We start from the raw sequence: 22100 nt of genomic DNA on the forward strand, positions 1-22100 counted from the left end.
CGCCATCTTGGGTGAGGGCGGAAGGGGCCGGGGCAGGGACGTGGCCGGGGCGCGGCTATGGCGGCGGCGAAGCCCGGGGGAGGCACCGGCACCAACCTACTCTTCTCCTCCTCCGCCACCGAGTTCAGCTTCAACGTGCCCTTCATCCCCGTCAGCCAAGCGCCGGCCGCGCCGCCCGGCCCCGCGCTGCTGCCCGCCGGTACGGAGAGAGGGAGACCGGGAGGGAGGGCAGCCGGGAGCGCTGGGGATGTGCCGGGTCCCGCCGGGTCCCTCCATCGCCGGGAAGGGGCGGTGGGGCCGGCGGAGTCCCCAGAGCCGAACCGGGGCTCCAAGGGAGGCAGCGGACCGGGGGGGCCCGGTCCGTGGGGGCTGGACCCGGCGCTGGGGATCCCCGAACCGGGTGTCCCTGGCGCTGCCTCAGGAGAGACACTGCTCGGGATTACATTTTCCGCTTTCCGGCACTTAATTTCTTCTACTTCCCCCTGCTTTAATGCTTGCGTGTGTGTGTGTTTTAGCGCTGTGTTTAAGGACGGGCGCTGATCATCGCGCTTCCAGCTCACCGACGCGTCAGTGCTTCCTTTCAGTGCGCCCTGAATGTTTTCGTGGTTTTTAAACCCCTCTCTCATGTTATCTTCTGTTTTCCCCGTTTGAAAATAGCACGTTAAGCAGCCACCTTAAATATCCTTGCTAATTTAATCCTGCTTCTAATATCCTTTTCTCCTAAAGCTTTAATGGTGTTCCTAACACATGCGCGTGTAGCTTAAAATCTGGTGTTCAGGCAGTTTCAGATAAAGGAATGGTTTTTTTTGGGAATGTGTTCAGTCAGAGATTAAAGCTCGAAGCATTAGAAATGCATCTAGAAACAAGATGTTTCAAATTTTATTGTATTGTGCATGTTGGGATTGGACTAATGACCTTTGAAGGTCCCTTTTAACCCAAACTGTTTTATGCTGAATCTTCAAGACTTCATTTCAGCGCTGCTGTATTTTAGCTAAAATAAGTATTAATGTAGCTGTAAATCAGTGCAGTACTTCTCTGTAGATTTAATAAAATGTTTCCCAACTATGGCTTTGGAATAGTTTTTTAGATCAACTACATTTTTTGGATAGGAGGGATAAAAGCATTCAAATATTACTTCTACTTACTTGATGTATCTAGGGAGTTAATACATTTACTCATTCCTTTGTGCAATCCTCGTAGTTTTTCTTTCATGCAAATACATATCATTTTTTCATTTAGAAAATAAAACTATTTTTTGAAGTGCTGATCTGGCTAGTAGCTTTACACAAATGGCTGTCCTGGCAATTTCCTGAACATTTTGAAGCTGGATATTAAATCTGATGGGATTTGATTAATGTGGTGAATCTTTTTCTCTCCATGTGACTTAAAATTTTATCAGGTGAGGTTTCATGGTCTTGCAGCTGGAGTGAATTTCAATGTCAGAGGTTGTGCTCCATTCTGTGTCAGTCCAAGTAAGGCCCATGTCCTGTTTAATGTTCTGTCTCCACAGTCAAGTGTACTCACCATCTCTCCAGCCAGGTGTTGCTGGGATCTTCTTACTGAGTGGAATATTTTGTATTTGTAATCATAATTTTAAATTGTGTAAAATGTGATAAGAATCAGTCCAGGGATTTGTTTGACACCTGACAGCCACCATTAGGGAGCTGTGTGCAGTCATTCCTTTGTTTATCTGTCTCCAAGAGTGATTAGTTAGTGGTTTGAGCTCTGCAGTTTGATAATAAGATGCATTCTCTGGCTCGGGTAACCAATATATTTACTGTGAGATAGGAGTTCCTAGTGAGGACGTGGACTGGTGTCACTTGTGGTTGTCTGGTGACAGTCTGTGAATGACAAAGCTCTGCCTAGTGTGGGGAGGGACTTTCAGGAGCTTGGCACAGTCACAGGTGAAGAAAGACTGTTCTGTGCACGGGGAGAACACATGCCAAAGCTGTGCACTCATTTTTTAAATATTTGTATGACATGCTTGTTTTTACAGCATAGTTTTTGCAAAATTAGGAAAAGTCAAGATAAACAGTAATGTTTTGTGTTGGAAAACTGCATATGTGTACATATATAGCAATAGGGGTTTTTTAGGCAGAACTTTTGTCACCCTCATTTTGCAAGGAAAGCTGCACTTAGGCTAAATCTCCAAAACCTATTTGAAACTGGAGAACAGTAGCTGCTTTGTGAACATTCATTTGCTGAAGGCCCTGAGAGCTCTTGGGCACAGTGCTGCATGTTTATGGTGGCCTGACACGGTGAGGTGAAGGGCCTGCTCTGCTGCCAGTTGTTTGGGAAAGCTGAGAGCTGACAGTGTGGTTTGCAGTGTGCTTCTCTCTGTCCCACACTGTTTGTGAAATGTGAAAGGAAGGTGGGTTTTATTGTTTAGAAGCTGAGACCTGTTATTTAGTATAAATGGCTACTGCTTTCAGCTGGGAGATGATCCCCAGGCCTGACTTTAGAGTGGTCATTGGGTCTAAGTGGTTTCAGCATTCTCCACACAGAGATTTTGGTTTTGTTCTTCAAAGTGGGATCAAGTGCTGTAAGGGAAAGCAAGGGGATTTTGAGGCAGGTTATGCCTCAAATTGACACTGTCTGCACAGATTAAATAAAAGATGGTTAAAATAGTTCTTTTTAATCTTGGCAGCTGCCTCTTTTATGATTAATTAATTAGAACAGCAGCTTCCTAGGGAGACTTCTCTGTGGATTCCCCTGTACTCCCTTGGTGCTCCCTATTACAGGTGTGTTGGCTGTTGATAAAGGCATTTGTTGTTGGCTGCTTGCAGATGCAGAGACTCTTGGTCTCTCTGCCTGGGGACTGAGCAGCAGAGATGCTCTGTGGTGTCTTCCCCACAGCCTGGGCTCATTTGATTGCCAGGCAGGTGAAACACTGCTGGTTTCTGCAGATGGCACTGACTCCTGTTCCCTCAGGAGGCTCAGGCCATCACAGCCTGAGGTGAGCTTACTGTGAGACGTCAAATCATGGCAAACCTCCTTTTTTCCCCACTGGTTCCTAGATCACTGCAAAGTAGAAAACTGTCATTGATCAGGATCTCTTATTTATTTTCTCCATGTGAAAGGGCATTCATGGCCTTACATCTTTTCAAATCCTCTCCTGCAATTATGCAGAATGATTTTTCTGCATCAGAGATGTAGCTTTTATGCAAGTCTAGAGTAGGATTTTTACAGAGAGCTGGACTAAGTCCTGCTCATTAAGTGGTTTGGGATCCTGAGCTATGGCCACCTTGCAAGTCAGATGAGAAACCTTGAGAGGGCTCTGCTGAAGGAACAGGCAAGAATGGATGGTTTCACCTTTATGTTTAGCCTATTTAGGAGCTCTATCCTAAAAGTAGGAGCATAAAGTCCTATGGTTAGTAGATGTTTTCATAGTGAAAGGATATGAAACAAGGTTGCTCTTGCTTTTGAGGGATAAGTGAAGTTGGAAGGGATTTTAGTGACTGCCAGATTGCCCTCAGAAGGTCCCAACTCCAGTTATATTTTGGTTTCTTATTTAATATTTGTTGCTTTTTCTGTGTACACTGGGTGACTTTCATGGTCCATTTTAAATGTTCTTGAAGACTTGGTATCTTTTGTTTCATTTTATGATGTGCTGAATCAAGGATGTGTGAGCTTTATGGGGGCCAACAGTTTTGGCCATAGCTGATGGTGTTACAGAACATTTTGACCCCCTGCAGCGATTTGAAGCTCTCACGAGATCTCTGGTGATCCTTTTGTTTTTGCAGATGATTCTGCAGACGTTGGGGAAGAGGACAGCTTCTTGGGTCAAACATCAGCCAGCCCCAACCCACCACAGACTTTCAGCTACTTCTCTCAAGTTCCCAGCAGCAGTGATCCCTTTGGGAATATTGGGCAGCCACCCTTAACAACTGTTTCAACACCTGTTGGAGCAACAGCCTTCTGCAGACCTCCCACTTCACTTCCACTCGTGTCTGGCTCCCAGGATGGGCAAAATGCCTTTTCACCACATATTCCCAAATCCCAATCTTACAGTGCCCCACCCACTTCCCAGGTGGGAATGGCGCCGTACCAGCCCCCTCAGCAGAGCTGTCCCCCACCTGCCAGCACTGCCCTGCCCGTGGGGACCCCACAGCAGCAGGGCTACAACCCCTACAGGCACACCACCCTGAGCAGCAGGGCCAACCCCTACCTCACCCCACCCCAGCTGCAGCAGAGCCACCCCCCTGCCACAGCGTCCCCTGTGCCACCCGTGCAGATGTACCAGACACCACCGGGGCCACTGACACAGGTATGTGACTCCTTCTGGCTGCCACAGCAAAACAAGTCACTTTCCTCTTTCAACTGTGTGTTTTATCTTTTGAAGATTTTTCTTCTCTACAAAATCCCCAGAAGAAGTCTTGAATTGTTTATAACAGCAAAAGCTTTTCACTAGAAGTAGCTTGGAACTCATGTTCCAGGAACACTTTGGGATCTTTGAAGTGAGTGTACCTTGAGGCTGTAGCTCTGTGAGCCTCTGGGCATCAGAAACAAAAATCAGGTTGTGAAGTTCTATTGCTCTTTTCTGTGGGTTTCTGAGTTTGCTGAGTTTCAGCTGTGCTGCTGCATTTTTTGTGCCTCAGCTTTAAATCAGGTCATTCAGCTGCTTCAAAGATATGGGCTAAAATCTCTTTTTAAGCTGGTTTTGTTGGTGAAGCCAGATTTTTTTTAAACTAAGTCGCATAAAATTGTCTGCAAATTCTTTGAAAAAATTGGTTGAGGATTTTGTGTGTTATAAAGCAATAATCTTCATTATTTTCTACCTGCACAAAAGCACTATTAAAGTAAGGCCAATGGGTTAATAAAACCTGGCATGTTTGCCTTGAAAATAGCAAAAACTGTTTTTATTTTTGCCTGAGCTATTGCTATATTTCTGTTATCATGAATAAAGAATGTGAAGGTTATATAATGACAAAACATAGCAAAGGCAGTAGAATCTAAACAGTCTGGAGTTTTAGACTGTATAATTTCAGAACTTCTGTTTATTGGATTTTATATATTGTACAATATTTTGGTGCCCTTTTTTTTCCCTTTAAATGTATCATCAACCAAGGCAGTTGCTGCTGCTGATATCAGCTGCTTTTAGTTGTACTGACTGGGATTTTTGTAAAATAATTATGAAATCATCTTTAGTATGCTGTAGACCCTTTCAAAATCAGTTCCTTTTCTTGTGCCACTGATGCTACATTTGAGTTTGGAATGTGCCTGTTCTGGTCACTTTGCAGTAAGAAGTGGCCACTTGTTAAAATCAGGAGTCTTTATGCAAAAGCATAATTATATGTAAATGAAGAATGAGAAAATTATGGTTTTATTTTCATGTCAGATTTTGTGGTAAGAAACAAGTTCAGCTCAAGTTTTGAAAATTTAAGAAAACATTTGAAATCTCACTGATTGTAGATAATCATGATGCTAAGCCATGGCAGTTTTTAACAGTTTGTGGCAATGAAATCCACATTCTTTCTCAGTTTGAGAAGGTATAAGTTCTCAAACACATGATAGAGTGGACAATATTTTTAGAATGGAAGGTAATGTTCTTGGGGAGGAAAACATGTTAGAAATAAAGGTTCTGAGTATTTCCTATAGCAATATATAGAAGAGTTCTGTAAAAACCCTGTGAGACTGAGGTTCTGAGCCCATCTCTTTTCAGTTCCCACCGTCCCAGTCCCAGCTCCAGCCTGCCAGGCCTGCAGGGCCCCTGGTCCCAGCCCCTCCTGTGCTGCTGCAGAACCAGTACGAGCCAGTTCAGCCCCACTGGTTCTACTGTAAGGAGGTGGAGGACAAGCAAATATGGATGCCATTCAGCATTCTGGATTCTGCAAAACTAGAGGAGGTCTATAATTCTGGTAAGTCCTGTCTTATCCAGAGGTGAGCAGAAGGACTAAAGGAAAATATTGGGGTAATGCCACTCATGTGTGTGGCAGTAATATATCATATTTTGAAGGTGTGTTTTTTGCCACTTCATTTATTCCACTGACATCATCACTTCTTGATGCTGTCAGTGTTGAGATGATTTGGGTATCTCTAATATATATATATGTATTATAGATACCCAAATAGATAGCAGATTTTCATATACAACTCCTTGTTACTTGTGTCTTGGGTTCCTTTTTGTTAAACTGTGAGTTCTGGAATAAGTATTGATATTTGGAAGTTTTTCCAAGCATTTTGTTGCGTACAGAGCTTATAGAAGCATTCTGGAAGCATCTCAGTGTTACAAAGCTTCTGTGCTGTCAGTCCTAATGGCCTCATATTGATCACAGAAGTGGCTGGGGCTGGGCTGAGAGAGCAGAGATGTGTTAGTGGGGTAAGCAAGTGTGGCTGTGTGTCCCAGTGCAGCCTGACCCCAGAGCACTGTGCTGAGCACAGAGCAGAGCAGTGTCAGTGTGGTAAGTGACTGTGTGTCCCAGTGCAGCCTGACCCCAGAGCATGGTGCTGAGCACAGAGTAGAGATGTGGCAGTGTGGTAAGCACGTGTGGCTGTGTGTCTCAGTCCAGCCTGACCCCAGAGACCAGAGTAGAGATGAGACCAGAGTAGAGATGTGGCAGTGTGGTAAGCACTTGTGGCTGTGTGTCCCAGTGTAGCCTGACCCCAGAGCATGGTGCTGAGCACAGAGCAGTGTCAGTGTGGTAAGCACATGTGGCTGTGTGTCCCAGTCCAGCCTGACCCCAGAGCATGGTGCTGAGCATAGAGCAGTGTCAGTGTGGTAAGCACATGTGGCTGTGTGTCCCAGTCCAGCCTGACCCCGAGAGCGTGGTGCTGAGCACAGAGCAGTGTCAGTGTGGTAAGCACATGTGGCTGTGTGTCCCAGTCCAGCCTGACCCTGAGAGCGTGGTGCTGAGCACGGACGGCGGGCGCTACGACGTGTTCCTGTACGAGCGCCTGAGGAAAGCCGTGTACTGGGACGAGGAGCCCTCGGAAGTGCGGCGCTGCCTGTGGTTCTACAAGGGAGACAAGGACAGCCGCTTCATCCCTTACACTGAGGACTTCAGTGACAAGTTGGAGGTTAGTAAGTGGCAGAGACCTTGTTAGTTCATTGTGTTAATCACCTTAGAAACAGTTCTTTCTGTTTCATGAAGATGATTTTCAGAGTGCACTTTCTGGAACACAAGCAAATCCCGGAAAGAGGAGTGTCTAGAAGGCCACATTGTTTCTGCATCGGTCCTGCACTGCTGTGATCTAAAATCTGCTTGTGTAGTTCTACTTGTGACATTTTTATATAAAGAAAGTTATGTACATTTTAACTGGAGTATTACATGAGGCCACAAAATACTGAGAAGGTTGCCATGCTGATTTTGTGTAACTTGTTTTCTGTTTCAGGCAGAATATAAAAGGGCTGTAACTACAAATCAGTGGCATCGGCGACTTGAATTTCCAAATGGGGAGACAATTGTTATGCATAATCCCAAGGTAATAGATTCTGGCACTTGTGTCTCGTGGGATTCCTTAAGGGGGAGTGAGCAAATGGAAGCATAAATTGAATGTGCTCTTAATTTTGCATGAAACATAGCATTGGTTGTCCTAGGTGTATGTGCATTAAAGATGATCAAGTTTACAGAACACTGAAGTTGTGCTTGCTTCAGTGTGCTGTCATGTGGTTAAAAGACAGTGCTTTCTGAAACCTAAAGAGAATAAGGGTTTGCATATAAATATTTTGGCTAAGCATAACTGGCAGCAAATGGCTAGCAATTTGAATTAGTTTAACCTCAGTCTGTACCAAATGAAATTAAAACAAAGTGCTTTCATGTAGAGAAGAGCATTAATCTAGCTATATGGTAAATAGTTTCTTTAAGGCCTGAGAAGGTTTCTTCTTATTTTCAGGCCATGAGAAAGTATAGCAAGACAAGTTTTAAAAGTTATTCTAAATGCTCTGTGAACAGTCTCATGTGATTAAAACATGGACTTCAGCCTAATTGATCAATACTGTTAACTGTTCACTTATCACAAATGCAGTAACTAATACACAGAACTATCCAAGGGACAGAAAGAATCATGGTTGCTCCTACTTAAAGTGTTTAATAATCCTGGTTAGGGAGTTCTGTCCAGTAAAAATCTAGAGAAGGAACATTTAAATCACTTTGTATCATAAATACAAGTTCAGACTATAAATCCTATAAACAACTGTACTACTGAATTACTCACTTTTTAGGGTTTCTGGACTACTTCAGATGCTGTTGTCCTTCCCTGAGAAGCACTGCACTTATTTTTTTCCGTCTTCTCCTTGTGATAGAGTTATTGTAAATCAGGTAGCATTCAATTTCACATTAGAAGTAATCTGCTAAGGAAGAGTGGATACTGGACACTAGGAAGGAGGAGCTTGAATAATGCTTGGCTGGGGAGTTAAAATGGTTCAGAATCACTGAGCAGGCCCAACTTCTTCACCTAGTGGTTACTTTGAGTCATCAGTTTGCTTTTCACACTAAAGAGGATTTAGTGAAAGAAAACATTTGATTTTCAGATGAAAGGTAAAGCAATCAAAAAGTATGTTGAACTATGCAGTGCTTTCAGACTAACAGTATGAGTCATGAGGGTTTTCTGTGGTTGGAATTGGACACTGTATTTGTTGCAGGTCATAGTTCAGTTCCAGCCTTCTACCACACCAGATGAATGGGGCACCTCTCAAGATGGGCAGGCAAGGCCAAGGGTAGTGAAACGTGGAATTGATGATGACCATGATGAGATTCCTGATGGTAGGTGATGAGATTCCTGGTGCACTTGGGTCTGCACTGGGAGCAGTCACTTTGGATCTGTGCAGAAGCTGGACGATAGTGGGTGGAGTGGCTGTGTGCTGTTCATGCCTGAAGTCTAAATATTAAATTTATTCCTTCATCTCAGCTATTTGCCGAGGTTACCTGGTTTTGGGGTGTTTTAATCCTGTAGGCTCTGTTATGTCCTGAGCCATGTTATGTAATAGGCTTTATTGAACAAGTGTGTGTTACACTTGCTAGACTCTGAACTTCACTCCTGCTGTACATATTGATTATCTGAATGTTTCCCTTTTTTTTTTTTTTTTTTTTTCTTCTACAGGAGAAATGTCCCAGATTGACCATCTGGTATTTATGGTTCATGGCATAGGTCCTGTATGTGACTTGAGGTTTAGAAGCATCGTTGAATGTGGTAAGTTTGGGCTCATATAATGAGTAGTGGTATTCTTGCTGTTTAAACGTGGCTCTCTCTAGCTCATATTCAGATAAGCACATCTTTATATAAGTTTTTTGTAAAGAAAAGTCTCTAATGTTAAGAAATACAATTTTTTCATTATTATTTTCCAAAGGCAGAATCTGTGTCCAGTCAAACTTGAAGCTTTAGCTGTTATTACTAGTTCTCAATATCACACTTGCATGGTGATTTGGGTTTTGGGATGTGTGGTGAGGGGGTTTTTTGGTTGATTGGTTTTTTTGCTTTTTCTTTCTGCGGTGTGAGTGGATGTGTTTGCTTTGTGTGGCTTGCGTGTGTGGTGTGGTTTTGTGTTTGCTTTTTTTTTTCCCTTAAGTACACTGGTACAACTGAGTAAATTAAGAAAGCCCTCTCTGATTATGGAGTAAACAGGCAGTCATTGTGAGATGAATAGAAGCTTACTAAAAAATCCACTCTAACAAAAATGAGTACTTTCTTACTGTTAGAATGGTAATACTTGAAAAGATTTTTCCAGTTTTCAATTTCCATCATTTGTATTCTGACTATCTGTGAAATTAAAGGGAAGGAGGGACTATTTGTGTGTTACTTGAGTACTGCAGCTATCAGATTTTCATTATTCTTTTTCTTCACAGTTGATGATTTTAGGACGGTTTCTCTGAAGTTGTTGCAGACTCACTTTAAGAAGTATTTGGAGGAACGCAAAGTGAGCAGGGTGGAATTCCTTCCAGTTCACTGGCACAGTTCTCTGCATGGAGATGCAACAGGTGTAGACAGGTGAGGACGTTGTTTAATGTTGCAAACATCTTAAAAGCTGTTGTTTAATGGGTTATGGAAAATGGGGGAAAAGAGCAGTTCATATGCATATGACTGGATTAGAGAATTGCAGATTTTTTTAAATTATCATTTTGATGAGGAGTATTTGGAAAGCTGGAAGGGCATGAAGAATATCTCTCCTGTTTATTTTGATGCACACAGCTTTTCAGTACTGGCTTTGCGTGAGAGTGGCTAGTGCATGATACCTGAGGATGAGTGAGTGTGTAGAGATTGTGATTACAAGGATGAGGTGGTGAGCCTGGAGATATTCTGTCCATGAGGTGTGCACAATTTAGAGTAGAGAGTTTTCTATTCTTTACTTTCCTGCAGTCTGATTGAGTTTCACTCTAGCAGTTATTTCTGAGGAAGGCATTGAGCCCTCTGTCCAGTCCCAGAGCAGTGCCTGAATTATGATTAGGCATTTGAGCTAAGGGGTTCTATATCTATATTTGGGTAAGAATGTTACAGCATTTAAAAATCTGTTTTAAAATCCCTTCTCTGTGCCTACCCCTTTGCTGTGACTTCACATATCAAGCTGTTTTCCTTGCTCAAAGCCGGGGAAGCAAAGATTGTGAGCGTGGCAACCTGTGGCTCCTAGAGCGATGCTGATGTTCTCCAGACTGTTGTAGCTCAGTCAAATCACGCTGCTTTCCTCCAGCCTTGGCATTTTATTTGCATTTATCTGCATGAGGAGGGATCCTTATTCTGTTAATCAAACCAGGCAGTCTCAAGTCTATAGCAATTCCAGTGCAGCTGTCTTGACTCCAGGCAGGCAGATGGTGATGCCAAGCTTCTTTTTCAGAAAGAGAGTGTTACCATTCTGTGAGTCTAATTTTATATGCAAGTTCCTTTTTCTTTTCCACTTCAATCTGCTCACCAAACTTCCCTTGTACTTTATGAGAGTAGTGTTGGAATAGAGAAGAGGTTATTTCAGGCATTCCTTCAGCCTGGAGAGAAAAAAAAAAAGAGCTGTATCTTTCTGAAATACTACGATCAGCAGGTACCATTAATGTGTGAATATGCAACGAGGCCAGAAGGCTGTATGGGTTTTTAAAATCTCTTTAGAGACCCTTTCTGTAGCATTTACATTGCATTAATTTCAAAAGCTAACAAAGTTCTCACCAGCGTTTCTTAAAAGCCTTTCATGCTTTTAACAATTCTGTGTTACCAGGAACATAAAGAAAATCACTTTGCCAAGCATTGGTCGCCTGAGGCATTTCACCAACGAAACGCTGCTCGACATCCTCTTCTACAACAGCCCCACCTACTGCCAGACCATCGTGGATAAAGTGGGCATGGAAATGAACCGCCTGTACGCGCTCTTCATGAGCCGCAACCCCGACTTCAAAGGGGGAGTCTCTGTGGCTGGGCACAGCTTAGGTGATTGTCTGAGGAATGCTGCTTTTATCCCAAATCAGTTCCTCTTAAAAGGAAAACGGCCCCTTTGTTATGCATAAAACTTAGGTGTTAGGGCATGGCTAGGTTTCAGAAAACAGCTGTCAGACTCCTCTCAACAGCTGAGTTTATCAGGCTTTGAGAGAAAGTTAGTTCTTCCCTTCATGAAAACTTAGTATCTAATCTGTGTTTAAAAGTTAACACCAGTTATCAGGTGACTTGTTAGGTGGATGATGTCTGTGTCTCAGAACCCCCGCTTAATAAAAGTATAATCATTTTTTGGAAGGTAGAATAAGGGTTAGAGCAGAGTATTGACATACTGGTTTGGACTGGAACTTTTCCTCCAGTTAATCAAGCAGTCTCAGGTGTTTAAGGAAAAATAGTTTAGTCATGGCAACTACAAAAGGAGTTGCTTTTAGCTTTTTATGTTCAAGTTAACATATGAGTATTTTAGTTCAGTCACCTCTTGATCAAACTATCCTGTGACGTTACTATTGCATATAAATATTGCTCAAGATTTAAGGACAGGAAAGCCTGATATTTTCCCCCAAATAAATTCTAATTCCTGTTTGCAGGTTCCTTAATTCTATTTGACATATTGTCTAACCAGAAGGACTTGGCTTCATCAGTAAATTCTGGACCATTCTCTGGTGTTAATGGGAATGTGAAGGACGTGGCTGTTCATGATAAACAGGTAATTTGCATACAGGTCTTTCCAGGCCTATAGATCTGATATTTTCAATCATTTTTTTTCTTAACTTTTCAAAATTTATTAGCTGAACCAAGTCTGTAGGTTTTGATAGTAACATGTTAATGGAAAGATGCTGTTTTGTAAATACTGTAATTTCTCAGGACAAATTAATGAACTTTCTCTTAAGTTTCAAGTAGGCCAGTAATGAGATTTGGTGGTGAACATCAGCTTTGACCCTTGAGAACATGTAACTTGGTCTAACAGTATCTGAGTGATGGGGGAGATGTATAAAAGGGAAAGATTCTATATTCAGACTAGAAATGGTGACCAGTTGTTTGAGGAACAAAAGGAAGCATTTTGGAGTGTTTTGTCTCTCATAGTAATTTTAAAATATTTATTTTGCAATTCTACTTTAGTGGAAAATCTGTGTCCTGCTTCACTAAAAATGGATATATATTTACAGAGCTTGCTTGATAATGTTTTTAAGAGAAAATAGTTAAACTTGGTTTTGCTTGCTGCTTACTGGTTTTTCCACTGTTAGAGGGTGTGATTCTGTTTGTGTGCTATTTTGTTGAGATGGCTGAAGATACCAGTTCCTTGGGCTCCTCCATTGCTACTTCTGCTGATGACCTTTGTGAGGCTGAAGCAGAGGAAGATGTTCCCACTCTGCAGAAGACTCTGGAAATGCTCAGTTTGTCAGAGTACGTGAGCACCTTCGAAAAGGAGCGGATCGACATGGAGTCTCTGGTACTGAAATCTTCACTGCACTTCTAGGGGCTGCCCAGGGAATGGAGGTTTATCTTTGGGTTTTCTTCTTGTTTTGTTTTTCCTCTAAGTAGCATGAGAGCAGTTGCAAAGATAAGATAATCAATGCATTACTTGAAGACTCAGTGTTCTGCTGCTCTTGTTGTTTTTTCTTGATGTGGTGCATCCACCCAGTTATGCTAGGCACTTTGTGTCATGTCTGTGTGGTTTTTTGTATTTTCTGTAGCTTTATAAATTGACTTAACACAGTCATTGCCAATATGAAATTATGCATTTTACTAAAAAAGTTATAAGTACTTTTTCTACTAGAAAAATGTATTTTGATGTTTGTGTTTGGTGTTTGTTTCTTTAGCTCATGTGTACAGTTGATGACCTGAAGGAGATGGGGATACCTCTTGGACCAAGAAAGAAAATAGCTAATTTTGTAAAAGACAGAGCAGCCAAGCAGGTAAATACATATTTCAGGATGGAAATTAAAAGTTGTTAAGCAAATATAACTGACTTCCTTGCTGTGGAGTAGCTTATATTCTTGAACACTCTTGTTAGCATCCTGAATATATTAAAGGAATTTTGACAGCTGTGAAATTAACCTTTTTTCTCCCTAACTTTAAAACTTTTCTCAAAAGGAACAGAAGAAAGCAGTAGCAGAAAAGAAAGCAGTGCTGGCTGCCACACTCCAGGCTCAAGAAGACACCCAGAAATCAAAAGAGGCAGTTTCTCCTGTCTCACCATCAGAGTCTGGGCAGATGCACTCAAAGAGGAAGCTCCCAGTTGGTGCATCTGTGTCTTCTGTGAACATTGACTATGAGTATTTTGAAATTGGAACTGGCCAGGTGAGACTGTGTAGATCTAAATGATTTGAACTGTTTAAAGGATTTGATCAATCCTCTCTTTTCACTATAATTTTTTTTAATGTTGATGACCTTTTGCTAGTTCCTTTGAAGCTGACAGTTCTGAGAGATGATGTGTCTGATTTCTCTCTGGTAGGTTTCTGTGGTTTACAGTGCACTGGACTTTGAACCAGATATTTTCTTTGCTCTTGGTTCCCCTATTGGTGTGTTCCTTACTGTGAGGGGTGTGGAGAAGATTGATGAAAACTACAGACTCCCTACCTGCAAGGGGTTCTTCAATATCTATCACCCAGTGAGTAGCACTGCTTTTGACATTTGATTTTAGTTGATGTAGATGACAAAAAAGGCAGAATACTAAGTTTTACTTTCTGAGCATTATACCTCTTGTTTCCCTATGTACAAGGGAAACAAGAGGTATAATGTTTTCCTAAAACACTTCCAGGCATGGGTTGCTTTTATAATATTTTGCTTTGCTTCTTTTCAGAATTAAGGAAGTTTTTCTGGGGGGAGTTGTTTGGGTTTTTTTCATTAATTTGAGGCCACTCTTATGTTTTCTATGGACTATTTGTATTTTTACATGCAGTATCTGTTCTCCTCTGTCTCATTTTGTTTAACAGTTTAGTGTTGATAGAGATTGAGTGCAAGGAAATCTTGCTCTTGTGTTTCCTCATTAGAGTCTCTTTCTGTAGAAGAACAAGAGGAAAGTAGTTCGTGAACTTGCTTAATGTCATGAACTTCTGTAAATTCAAATAGTGCAGAATTCAAAAATGGTTGTCTATAATCCATAAATAGGGATTTTTTTTTCACTGAAATGTGATAATCAGAATAATTTTAAAGATAACTAAATGTCAATGTATTGTCTCTTAACAGCTTGATCCAGTAGCTTACAGGTTAGAACCAATGATCATTGAAGACCTGGATTTAAAACCAGTTCTCATTCCACATCATAAAGGCAGAAAAAGACTTCATCTGGGTAAAAAGAAAACTTACTTCATATGGATCCTATTCATTATTTCTCATTTGATGCATCAGAATATTGTAAGATTTTAAGAGACTAATGAATATCCCTGGATATCTGACTCCACATTTTTCCAGACATCAGAGGTGATTCCACCCAGCCCCATAAGCTGGGCATTGACAATTCCATTCAAAAGGAAAAATCACATTTCCTCCAGATTTAACCTTCTCATTACCAAAGTTCTATTTAAACATTGCTGTGCATTGCTTGATCACCTTCATTTCCAAGAAGCTGTGAAACAGAAACTAAATTTATTGGTGTCCCTAATGACCACCATGATGTGTTCAACCAGAGTCTGTTTAGTGCTGGGAACCCAGAGGGAAAAGGAGGTTCTGTAGCCATTGGAGGGCAGGGACTGACTTTGTTGCTCCTGGCTGCACATCAGACCAAGGTGCTCCAGTTAAATTTTCCACATCTAATAAGGAAAGTCAGTTCTGCTGTTGTGCAAGTTCACAGAGCCCTCCAGAAAGCTCTGTTCAGGCCCTTGGAGAGATTCTGCAGCATCTGTCCTTTGGAATTGTCCATTAGAGTGAGTCTGCTTTGCTGGACTACACAAGATATTTGTTTCAGGTTACAACTCTCTAAAAGTGTTTATAGTAAAGGATAAAAATATGGTCTATTCCTCCTTATTGTTTTGACTTTGATCTAGGGGGATTCATTGACCCATTCAGTAAGAAGTCAATTGTTTATTAATTGCATTTCACCTAATCTTTTCAAATGGAATGGAGAAGCAAGAAACATGCATTAATTTTTATGTGTATTAATTGCATTTCAACTTATCTTTTCCAATGGAATAGAGAAGCAAGAAACATGCATTTATGACATAGCAGGCTTGCTTCCCCTGGTAATTGGGATGTTTATTGAACAGAACTATCATTCTGCTTTTAATTGATAATTTTAAATCCTTCTGAATTAAATTTTTGGTGTGTTTGTTTTTTTCTCAGAGCTGAAAGACTCTCTGTCTCGTATGGGATCTGATCTGAAGCAGGGCTTTATTAGCTCTTTGAAGAGTGCATGGCAGACCCTTAATGAGTTTGCACGTGCTCATACATCTTCAACCCAGCTGCAAGCAGAGCTGGAGAAAGTAGCTAACCAAATTAAGGAGGAGGAAGAAAAGCAAGTGGTGGAAGGTACATGGACACATTATTGGTTTTTCTGTAACTTACTTGTCTCAAATAAGTTGACACTTGAGTATCCCAGTGACTGTTTGCTATTGATTTCCTGACCCTGTTAAGGAGGTCTCTGCTAAATGCCAGACTCCCACCAAAGCTGCTCTGTCACTCTCTTCCTTAGCTGGGTGTGGGAGAGAAATTACAATGAAAGCTTTGTGGGTTGGAGTGAGTTCAGGGAGAGATCACTCAGCAGTTACTTCTTTAGAAAACTGTTTAAACTGTTAGGAAAGAGGTAAGCCTATAGTTCAGTAACCTTTCTGAACTGTGCTGGGCAGTTCAGGTTATTATTGTCTCATCACAAACACTTGGAAATTACAGCAGAAAAAATAGGTAATATTTCTTAATTACAGTCAAGCAGGCTGTGCTTGAAAATAGTTTAAATGTGAAACTCTTTGATTTTAGCTGAGAAGATCACTGAAAGTGCAGACCCTCCAAAAGATGAAGATGTTTCAGTGAAGGTTGGGATGCTGAACGGAGGGCGTCGCATTGATTATGTTCTACAAGAGAAACCAATAGAAAGCTTCAATGAGTACCTGTTTGCTTTGCAGAGTCACCTGTGCTACTGGTAAGGGGAGATATCTGTGATTCCAAAAATTCTGATTAAGGGACACATGTGTATATGTGATTGTCCAGGAGTGTAAGGCTCAGTGCTTGCATGTCACTTTTTGTTAATCCTCTTTCAAAGTAAAATTCTGTGTTAGCACACAGTGAACAAATCTGTTTGCAATAAAGACATTCACGCTCTTCTCTTGACTTTTGACACTCCAAACACACTTTTTTAGCTACTGTCATTTTCAAAACAAGGAGAACTCTGAAGCATTTTCACAACTGTAGCTTTTCAAATAAAACTGTTACTAGGGATTTTTATTAGACTACAAAAAGTGGTAAAACTTTATTGCTTCTTCTGGCAGAGCAAAGGATGTGTGAAATATATTTAACAACACACCTTGGTATGTAATAGTCAACCTTGGGTCTCAGCTGTGAGCTGTGCAAAGTGATCTTGGTGAGGGAGGAATGATTGATCTCTCATTTTGAGTTCAGTAGGTGTGAGTGCTCTATGTTCATTCTGAAGGTTTTGATTTTCAGTAGTTAATTTTAGCAGCAGGCATTTTTCCCAGAGGTTAAAACACAGCTCTGAAGGCATTACCTGAAGGGTCTCATTAAAGCCATCATCACTTGAATGATGAAGCTCAGCACCTGCCAGAGGAGACGTTCCCGGGGCTGCTGCGAGCGCTGGGCTCTGTCAGGGTGGCCCGGTGGTGGCAGTGCCGTTCCACAGGCAGGGCTGAAGGCACCGGAATTCCTTCCACAGGGTGGCAGCCGATCACTGCCAGGATTTTAAAAGCTTGGTACCCGTGGCTGTTTTTGTCATTCGAGTAAGGAATAGCAGGACAGTGATTAATGACCCGAATAGGAGAGCATTTTTTCCTGAGGAATGGTGGGAATAGCTTTAAATGAAATGCTCTGAGTGTTGGAGAGATTGGAGCTTCTGTGTTGAGCCTTCTGCTTGCTTGTTTGCTGCTCATTTAATGCAGAGACCATCAAGAAATGTCTGTGCTGAATTGTGGAATATACATGTATTCCCTTAGCTTGCATGTTTAATTCTGTATTGGTGTTCTGACAGTCATGTTCCTCACGTTTGGAGGATCAGTGTTCTGACCATTCACTGGCTTCCTGTATGATTTATTTTAAAAAATACAGGAAGCTGCCTTCATCTAACAACTCCTGCAGCTGTGGAACTTGGTTAAAATTTGCTTGTTTAACATTGTTATTTTTTATGTTGGTATTGTTTGTAGGTGTTTAAATAGCATTTTATAGATGAAGAAGAAAAATAAGTCTCTTCATGTTAACTTTAGATTCAAACAGCCTGAAGCTTTGATTTTTGAAAAGAGGAGAGAAAACAGCCCCTTGGAAACATGGCACTTGAATTATACTTATCTTTAAATTATTGGAGAGCTATCTAACATTTTAGTGGTAAGCAAGAGAGGAAGACTATGAGTGTTTAACATAGTCTACAATTAAGGACCTGCCAGTTAGAGAGGAATTAGAATATTGCTGCTAGAACTGGGATAATTAATGGAGTGGGACAAAATGAGTAGAATGAAGTGTGGAATATATTCAAGACAAAAAGTGAAACATTATTTGAGGAGATTAAGATGAGGAAGTAACATCAAAGAAGTGGTTAGAGGGAGGGGATTTGGAGTTGCAGCATTGGAAGTTAAGGAGGACAGGAGGAAATGCACTAGAAAAAAGGTAAATACATAGGCTAGGCTTGAAAGCAGAACTAATTCAAAACTTGTGTAGAATTATAGCTTGAAGGAAGCTGGTAGAGGTAAGGCCATGTTCATGAAAAATAAATACTGGGCCAAGAGGTTGTGCAAAGTCTTTGGAGAGCTGAAATAGGATGGAATGTGACTTAGGAGAATTAGAAGATGGACCACTAACCTTTTCCTCTTTTTTTTTTCCTTCCCTTTCCCCCTTTTGTTTTATTTATTTCATTCCATAGGGGATCTGAAGACACTGCCTTGCTGTTTCTCAAAGAGATATACAGGACCATGAATATCAATCCTGAGCAGCCACAGCATTGATGTATAAAAAGATGAATTTGTAAGTTTGCTCTAATGTAACTTCTGTGCTCATATCAAATTCAGCTGCAGCTTAGATGTCTTTACTTTCCCTTTCTCCTCTGAAGTTTAAATTATGAAGCAGACAGCCATTAAATGTCATTTTGATTACAAAAACAATTTCTAAACTTGGATGCAAAGGAAGCCTTTTTCTTCTTCCTTTCATTTCCCGAAGATATCTGATGTTAGCGCCTTTGGTACTGGAAAATGATTGCCTCTACAAATACACCCAAAGTGTGATCTCTTTCTTATGCTTCTCCCTCAGTTCTGTTGTTCAGTGAATGTTCAAGAATAGGAAAATTTGGTGAAATTGGATATGATGAAACTTTATTTACGGTGCAGTAGATTAAAGAACCCCCAACGTGTTTCACTGGTGGATGTAAATACTGGATTGGTTGACCAATGGTGCACATTTGTCAGCAAAAAAGCTGTTTGTCTCCTAAGAAGGTTAAACATTGCTATTGATAAATTAATGAGACCCATATATAGGTCAGTATTTTATTATCTTTGTATACATTAAGAATTTCAGTAGAACAAGTGAAATGACACAGCATGGAAATTTACTTTGAAAAGAAATTAAATACATGTTACAATTGAGTATCTTAGATCTGAAATATTCTTGCAGGTATTTTTATCTCAAGATGCAGGTTTCCAAACTAAGGATCTGTATTGTACCAGTTTGCATCGCTGGTTGTTACAGAAAAGAAAATGCTTTCTTTTGAGAGGCAGGGAAGAAATAATATGCACCTTGCCTTTTTGGAATCATACAAGATAGTTTCTGATGTATTTCTCCATTTTCAGAAGAGCTGATAATGTCAAGGTACATAAAGACCCAGCATGAAGAGAAATGCTTGACATTTCAGGGCAATATTTTAGGTATCTTTCATTGCTACCATACAGTTTTAGTACTCTTTTGTAACAAAATGCTTCTGATGGTCAGTTGATAGCAGCTTTTTTTTTTTTTTTTTTTTAAATAAAATGTCAAGGCTGATCAAATGCATTTCTTTAAAGCATGGAGAGGTAAAAGGAAAAAGGCACCAGCTGGCTGCACAGTTCTGACAGTGCTGTATCAGTCATCACAATGGCTTATGCACACTCTCAAGTCACAGTTGCAGAATTTTTTCTCTACTTCTATTTCTTTATGATTGCTTTGGTTGAAATTGTAGGAATCTCATTGCAAAGGGAATGCCTTTCAGCCTCATTGCAGGGGGGGAATGGGGTGTGATGATTTATCAGTGCAGAGCTCAGAGGAATTTGTTGCTCAGCTGCAGCAGACACTGGGATAATTGTGTTTTCTTCATTGAGAGCTCCACTGTTGGGGGACAGTTCAGCAGGATGTCACACAGCAAAGCACAGTCGGGGAAGTCTGTAATTCCATCAGGAATTGTTCACAATGTCCCCCAGCACTGGTTTAACTGGACAGTGTTTGAGACTGGGGTTCAGATACCAGAGGCTTAAGGAGGGCAGATTGCACTGAAGTGGTGTCTTGGGAAGGCTGCACACCACAAGACCAGGAATCTTTTCCACATGACAAGAAATGTCTTTTCATGTGCTGAGTTAAATATTATCACATCACAAGGAATCTGGAATTACTGAAGTGGAAAATTCTCCCTCAGTGTTAGCAGTCATGTGGGTTTTTTTCTCTTTTTTTCTGTTCTTTTAAGACCTTCAAATGTGAAAGGTGGCAGTGTGAAGGTAATTATTACCAGTAGTGCCTCTGACAGCAACATCCATTTTATTTTGTATGAGTGGCTTGATTAGCTCTTGTAGAAGCTGCTCTTTGTGAAACAGTACTGTGAGGTTTCATATAAACAGTGGAAAGAAGTGCACCAGCAGATTAAACCTTGGACATATAAACTGTCACTGTCCTCACTAGGATAATTTATTACCAAAAGCTAAAGAATCTAACAGCTGGTTAAAATGTATAATGAATGACACCCTATTAGCAGTTGTTTTGAGCTTTTTCTGTTTGCAGTTGTAATTGCCAATTTGTGTCCACAGAAAATACATTTCAGAGGCTTACTGTATGAAAGGTTTGATTAAAAACATGTAGAGATTTTTACATCTTTTTGAGCCCTCTTGAAATTGAATGGGGGCATATTGAATTTGATCAGTACTACTGCAGGAATACAAAACCTGATAGTTTTCCTATTTCCAATATGTCCATGTTCTGTTCTCTCTGCACAGCCCTGCCCATTGCTCCAGCAGACCTGGTGAAAACCCTCTGAAGAACATCTGGTATTTTCAGAGTTGCATATGAGAGGATAAACATCCGAGGTTTTTTTCCTGCCATTCCAGAACTTGCTTGGATTCTACCTTCCTGTGTCACTTCAAGCAAACTTAAGTTATGAGATGATCAGGACTGTCATTCAGGAGATGAATGGAATGACACAGTTTTGATCTTAAATCAGCTCAATTGTACCATTGCCAAATATAAGGTGATTGAAGAAGGTTTTTTTGGCTTGCAAATCATAACTTCTCTCCTTCAGCTCTCCTGTCTCAGCTGGCTGCCAGACATGCTTTGCCTACCAAGGCAGCATGTCCTTAGTAAAAAGGACTTGATGAGAAACAGCAATAATCTACGTTCTTGACACATTTGTTCATGCCCCTCTAAGAAATGAAATGTGAGCTGAAGTTATAACCATCTATAATACAGATTACACAAACCAGTTCATATTTACTAGAAACTAGCAACCAGAATAATTTTCTTACTATTGTAAGTGTGATGGAGATTATTTTATAAAGACCTTTTTAAGCCTCTGTTAAGAGTTTTATTGTGGCTTTTTTTTAAGTAAAAATGAACTTTTGACTTTGAAAATATTAGAAGTTTGTTACAGCTAGTTCAGTGTTCACATATCCTGAAATGAGGAACGATTTAAAATGACATTTTGATCTGGTAATTATAGAATCACAGACTACTCTAAGTTAATTAAGGCAATTTTAGTGAAACTAGGCTGCAGTTATGAGAACTAAAACACTTACCTTGACCTTGCAGTTTAACATCTCAGAACTGTTACTGTAAATAGAACCTGAAGCTTATGGGTGCTAGATAATAATCTAGATCCAGCCCTGCAATCCAGACTCCATTTTCATGTAATGAGGTTGAGGTGAGTTAGGTATTGTGAAACCCTTGGAATTAATGTTTCTGAGTACTGAGCTTCTGTAGCTTTCCTCTGGCTTCAATTGGCACACACATTGTGGCTTTCCTTAATATTAGTGGCTTAACCTTATTCCTGACTATTTGCCTCTGTTATTGAAGTAAACAAATTTTGAAGTGCAGTATGTTTTTTTTTTCCTTGATATATGTAAAATACACATTATTGTGTATACAAATTGATGGCTGTAATTAAAATTTCCTTACCTCCAGTGGGTCTTTTCAACAAGGTTTTGTATTTAATCACACAAAATAGTTTGGAGGGTTGCTTCATCCAACTTCCCTGCTTAGGGCCTTGTTCAAGGCTGGAGATCCTTTGCCTCTCTGGCCCTGTTGAAATGTTTGACTGCCAGAATTGCAATTTTTTTTCTGATACACAGTTGAAATTTTCTGGGTGGGGTTTGTATCTGTGGCCTTTTGTTCTTTCTCTGCATCTTCAAGAATAACATCTCTGTCTTCTCTTGTAC

At 40.7% G+C, this 22100-nt stretch overlaps 1 protein-coding gene across 2 annotated transcripts; it reads left to right on the forward strand.

The window, feature by feature from the left end:
• The first annotated feature begins 35 nt into the window (after positions 1 to 35).
• On the forward strand, positions 36 to 21837 carry SEC23IP (SEC23 interacting protein). Of its 2 annotated transcripts, none has more exons than XM_084210704.1 (19): positions 36 to 199; positions 3744 to 4267; positions 5663 to 5858; positions 6824 to 7017; positions 7333 to 7422; positions 8582 to 8702; positions 9040 to 9129; positions 9783 to 9924; positions 11135 to 11343; positions 11934 to 12052; positions 12626 to 12796; positions 13167 to 13262; positions 13441 to 13647; positions 13802 to 13957; positions 14536 to 14638; positions 15628 to 15813; positions 16258 to 16420; positions 18362 to 18462; positions 20667 to 21837. In XM_084210704.1, the coding sequence occupies exons 1-18, from the start codon at positions 58 to 60 to the stop codon at positions 18441 to 18443; spliced, it is 2991 nt and encodes a 996-aa protein (XP_084066830.1). In that variant the 5' UTR covers positions 36 to 57; the 3' UTR covers positions 18444 to 18462; positions 20667 to 21837. The 2 variants fall into 2 exon arrangements, with proteins under 2 accessions (XP_084066830.1, XP_084066831.1); XM_084210705.1 differs by having other exon boundaries at positions 18362 to 18452; positions 20665 to 21837.
• Positions 21838 to 22100: the final 263 nt, after the last annotated feature.

Source organism: Fringilla coelebs, assembly GCF_963513975.1.
Source record: "Fringilla coelebs genome assembly, chromosome: 8".
In the NCBI taxonomy this organism is placed as follows: domain Eukaryota; kingdom Metazoa; phylum Chordata; class Aves; order Passeriformes; family Fringillidae; genus Fringilla; species Fringilla coelebs.

What these genes read in the sequence shown, in the direction of transcription:
- SEC23IP (XM_084210704.1), top strand. Translation starts at nt 58, where the DNA reads ATGGCGGCGGCGAAGCCCGGGGGAGGCACCGGCACCAACCTACTCTTC. An exon ending in CCCCGCGCTGCTGCCCGCCG is followed by an intron (nt 200 to 3,743) that starts GTACGGAGAGAG and finishes TTGTTTTTGCAG; the next exon opens with ATGATTCTGCAGACGTTGGG. An exon ending in AGAGGAGGTCTATAATTCTG is followed by an intron (nt 5,859 to 6,823) that starts GTAAGTCCTGTC and finishes TGTGTGTCCCAG; the next exon opens with TCCAGCCTGACCCTGAGAGC.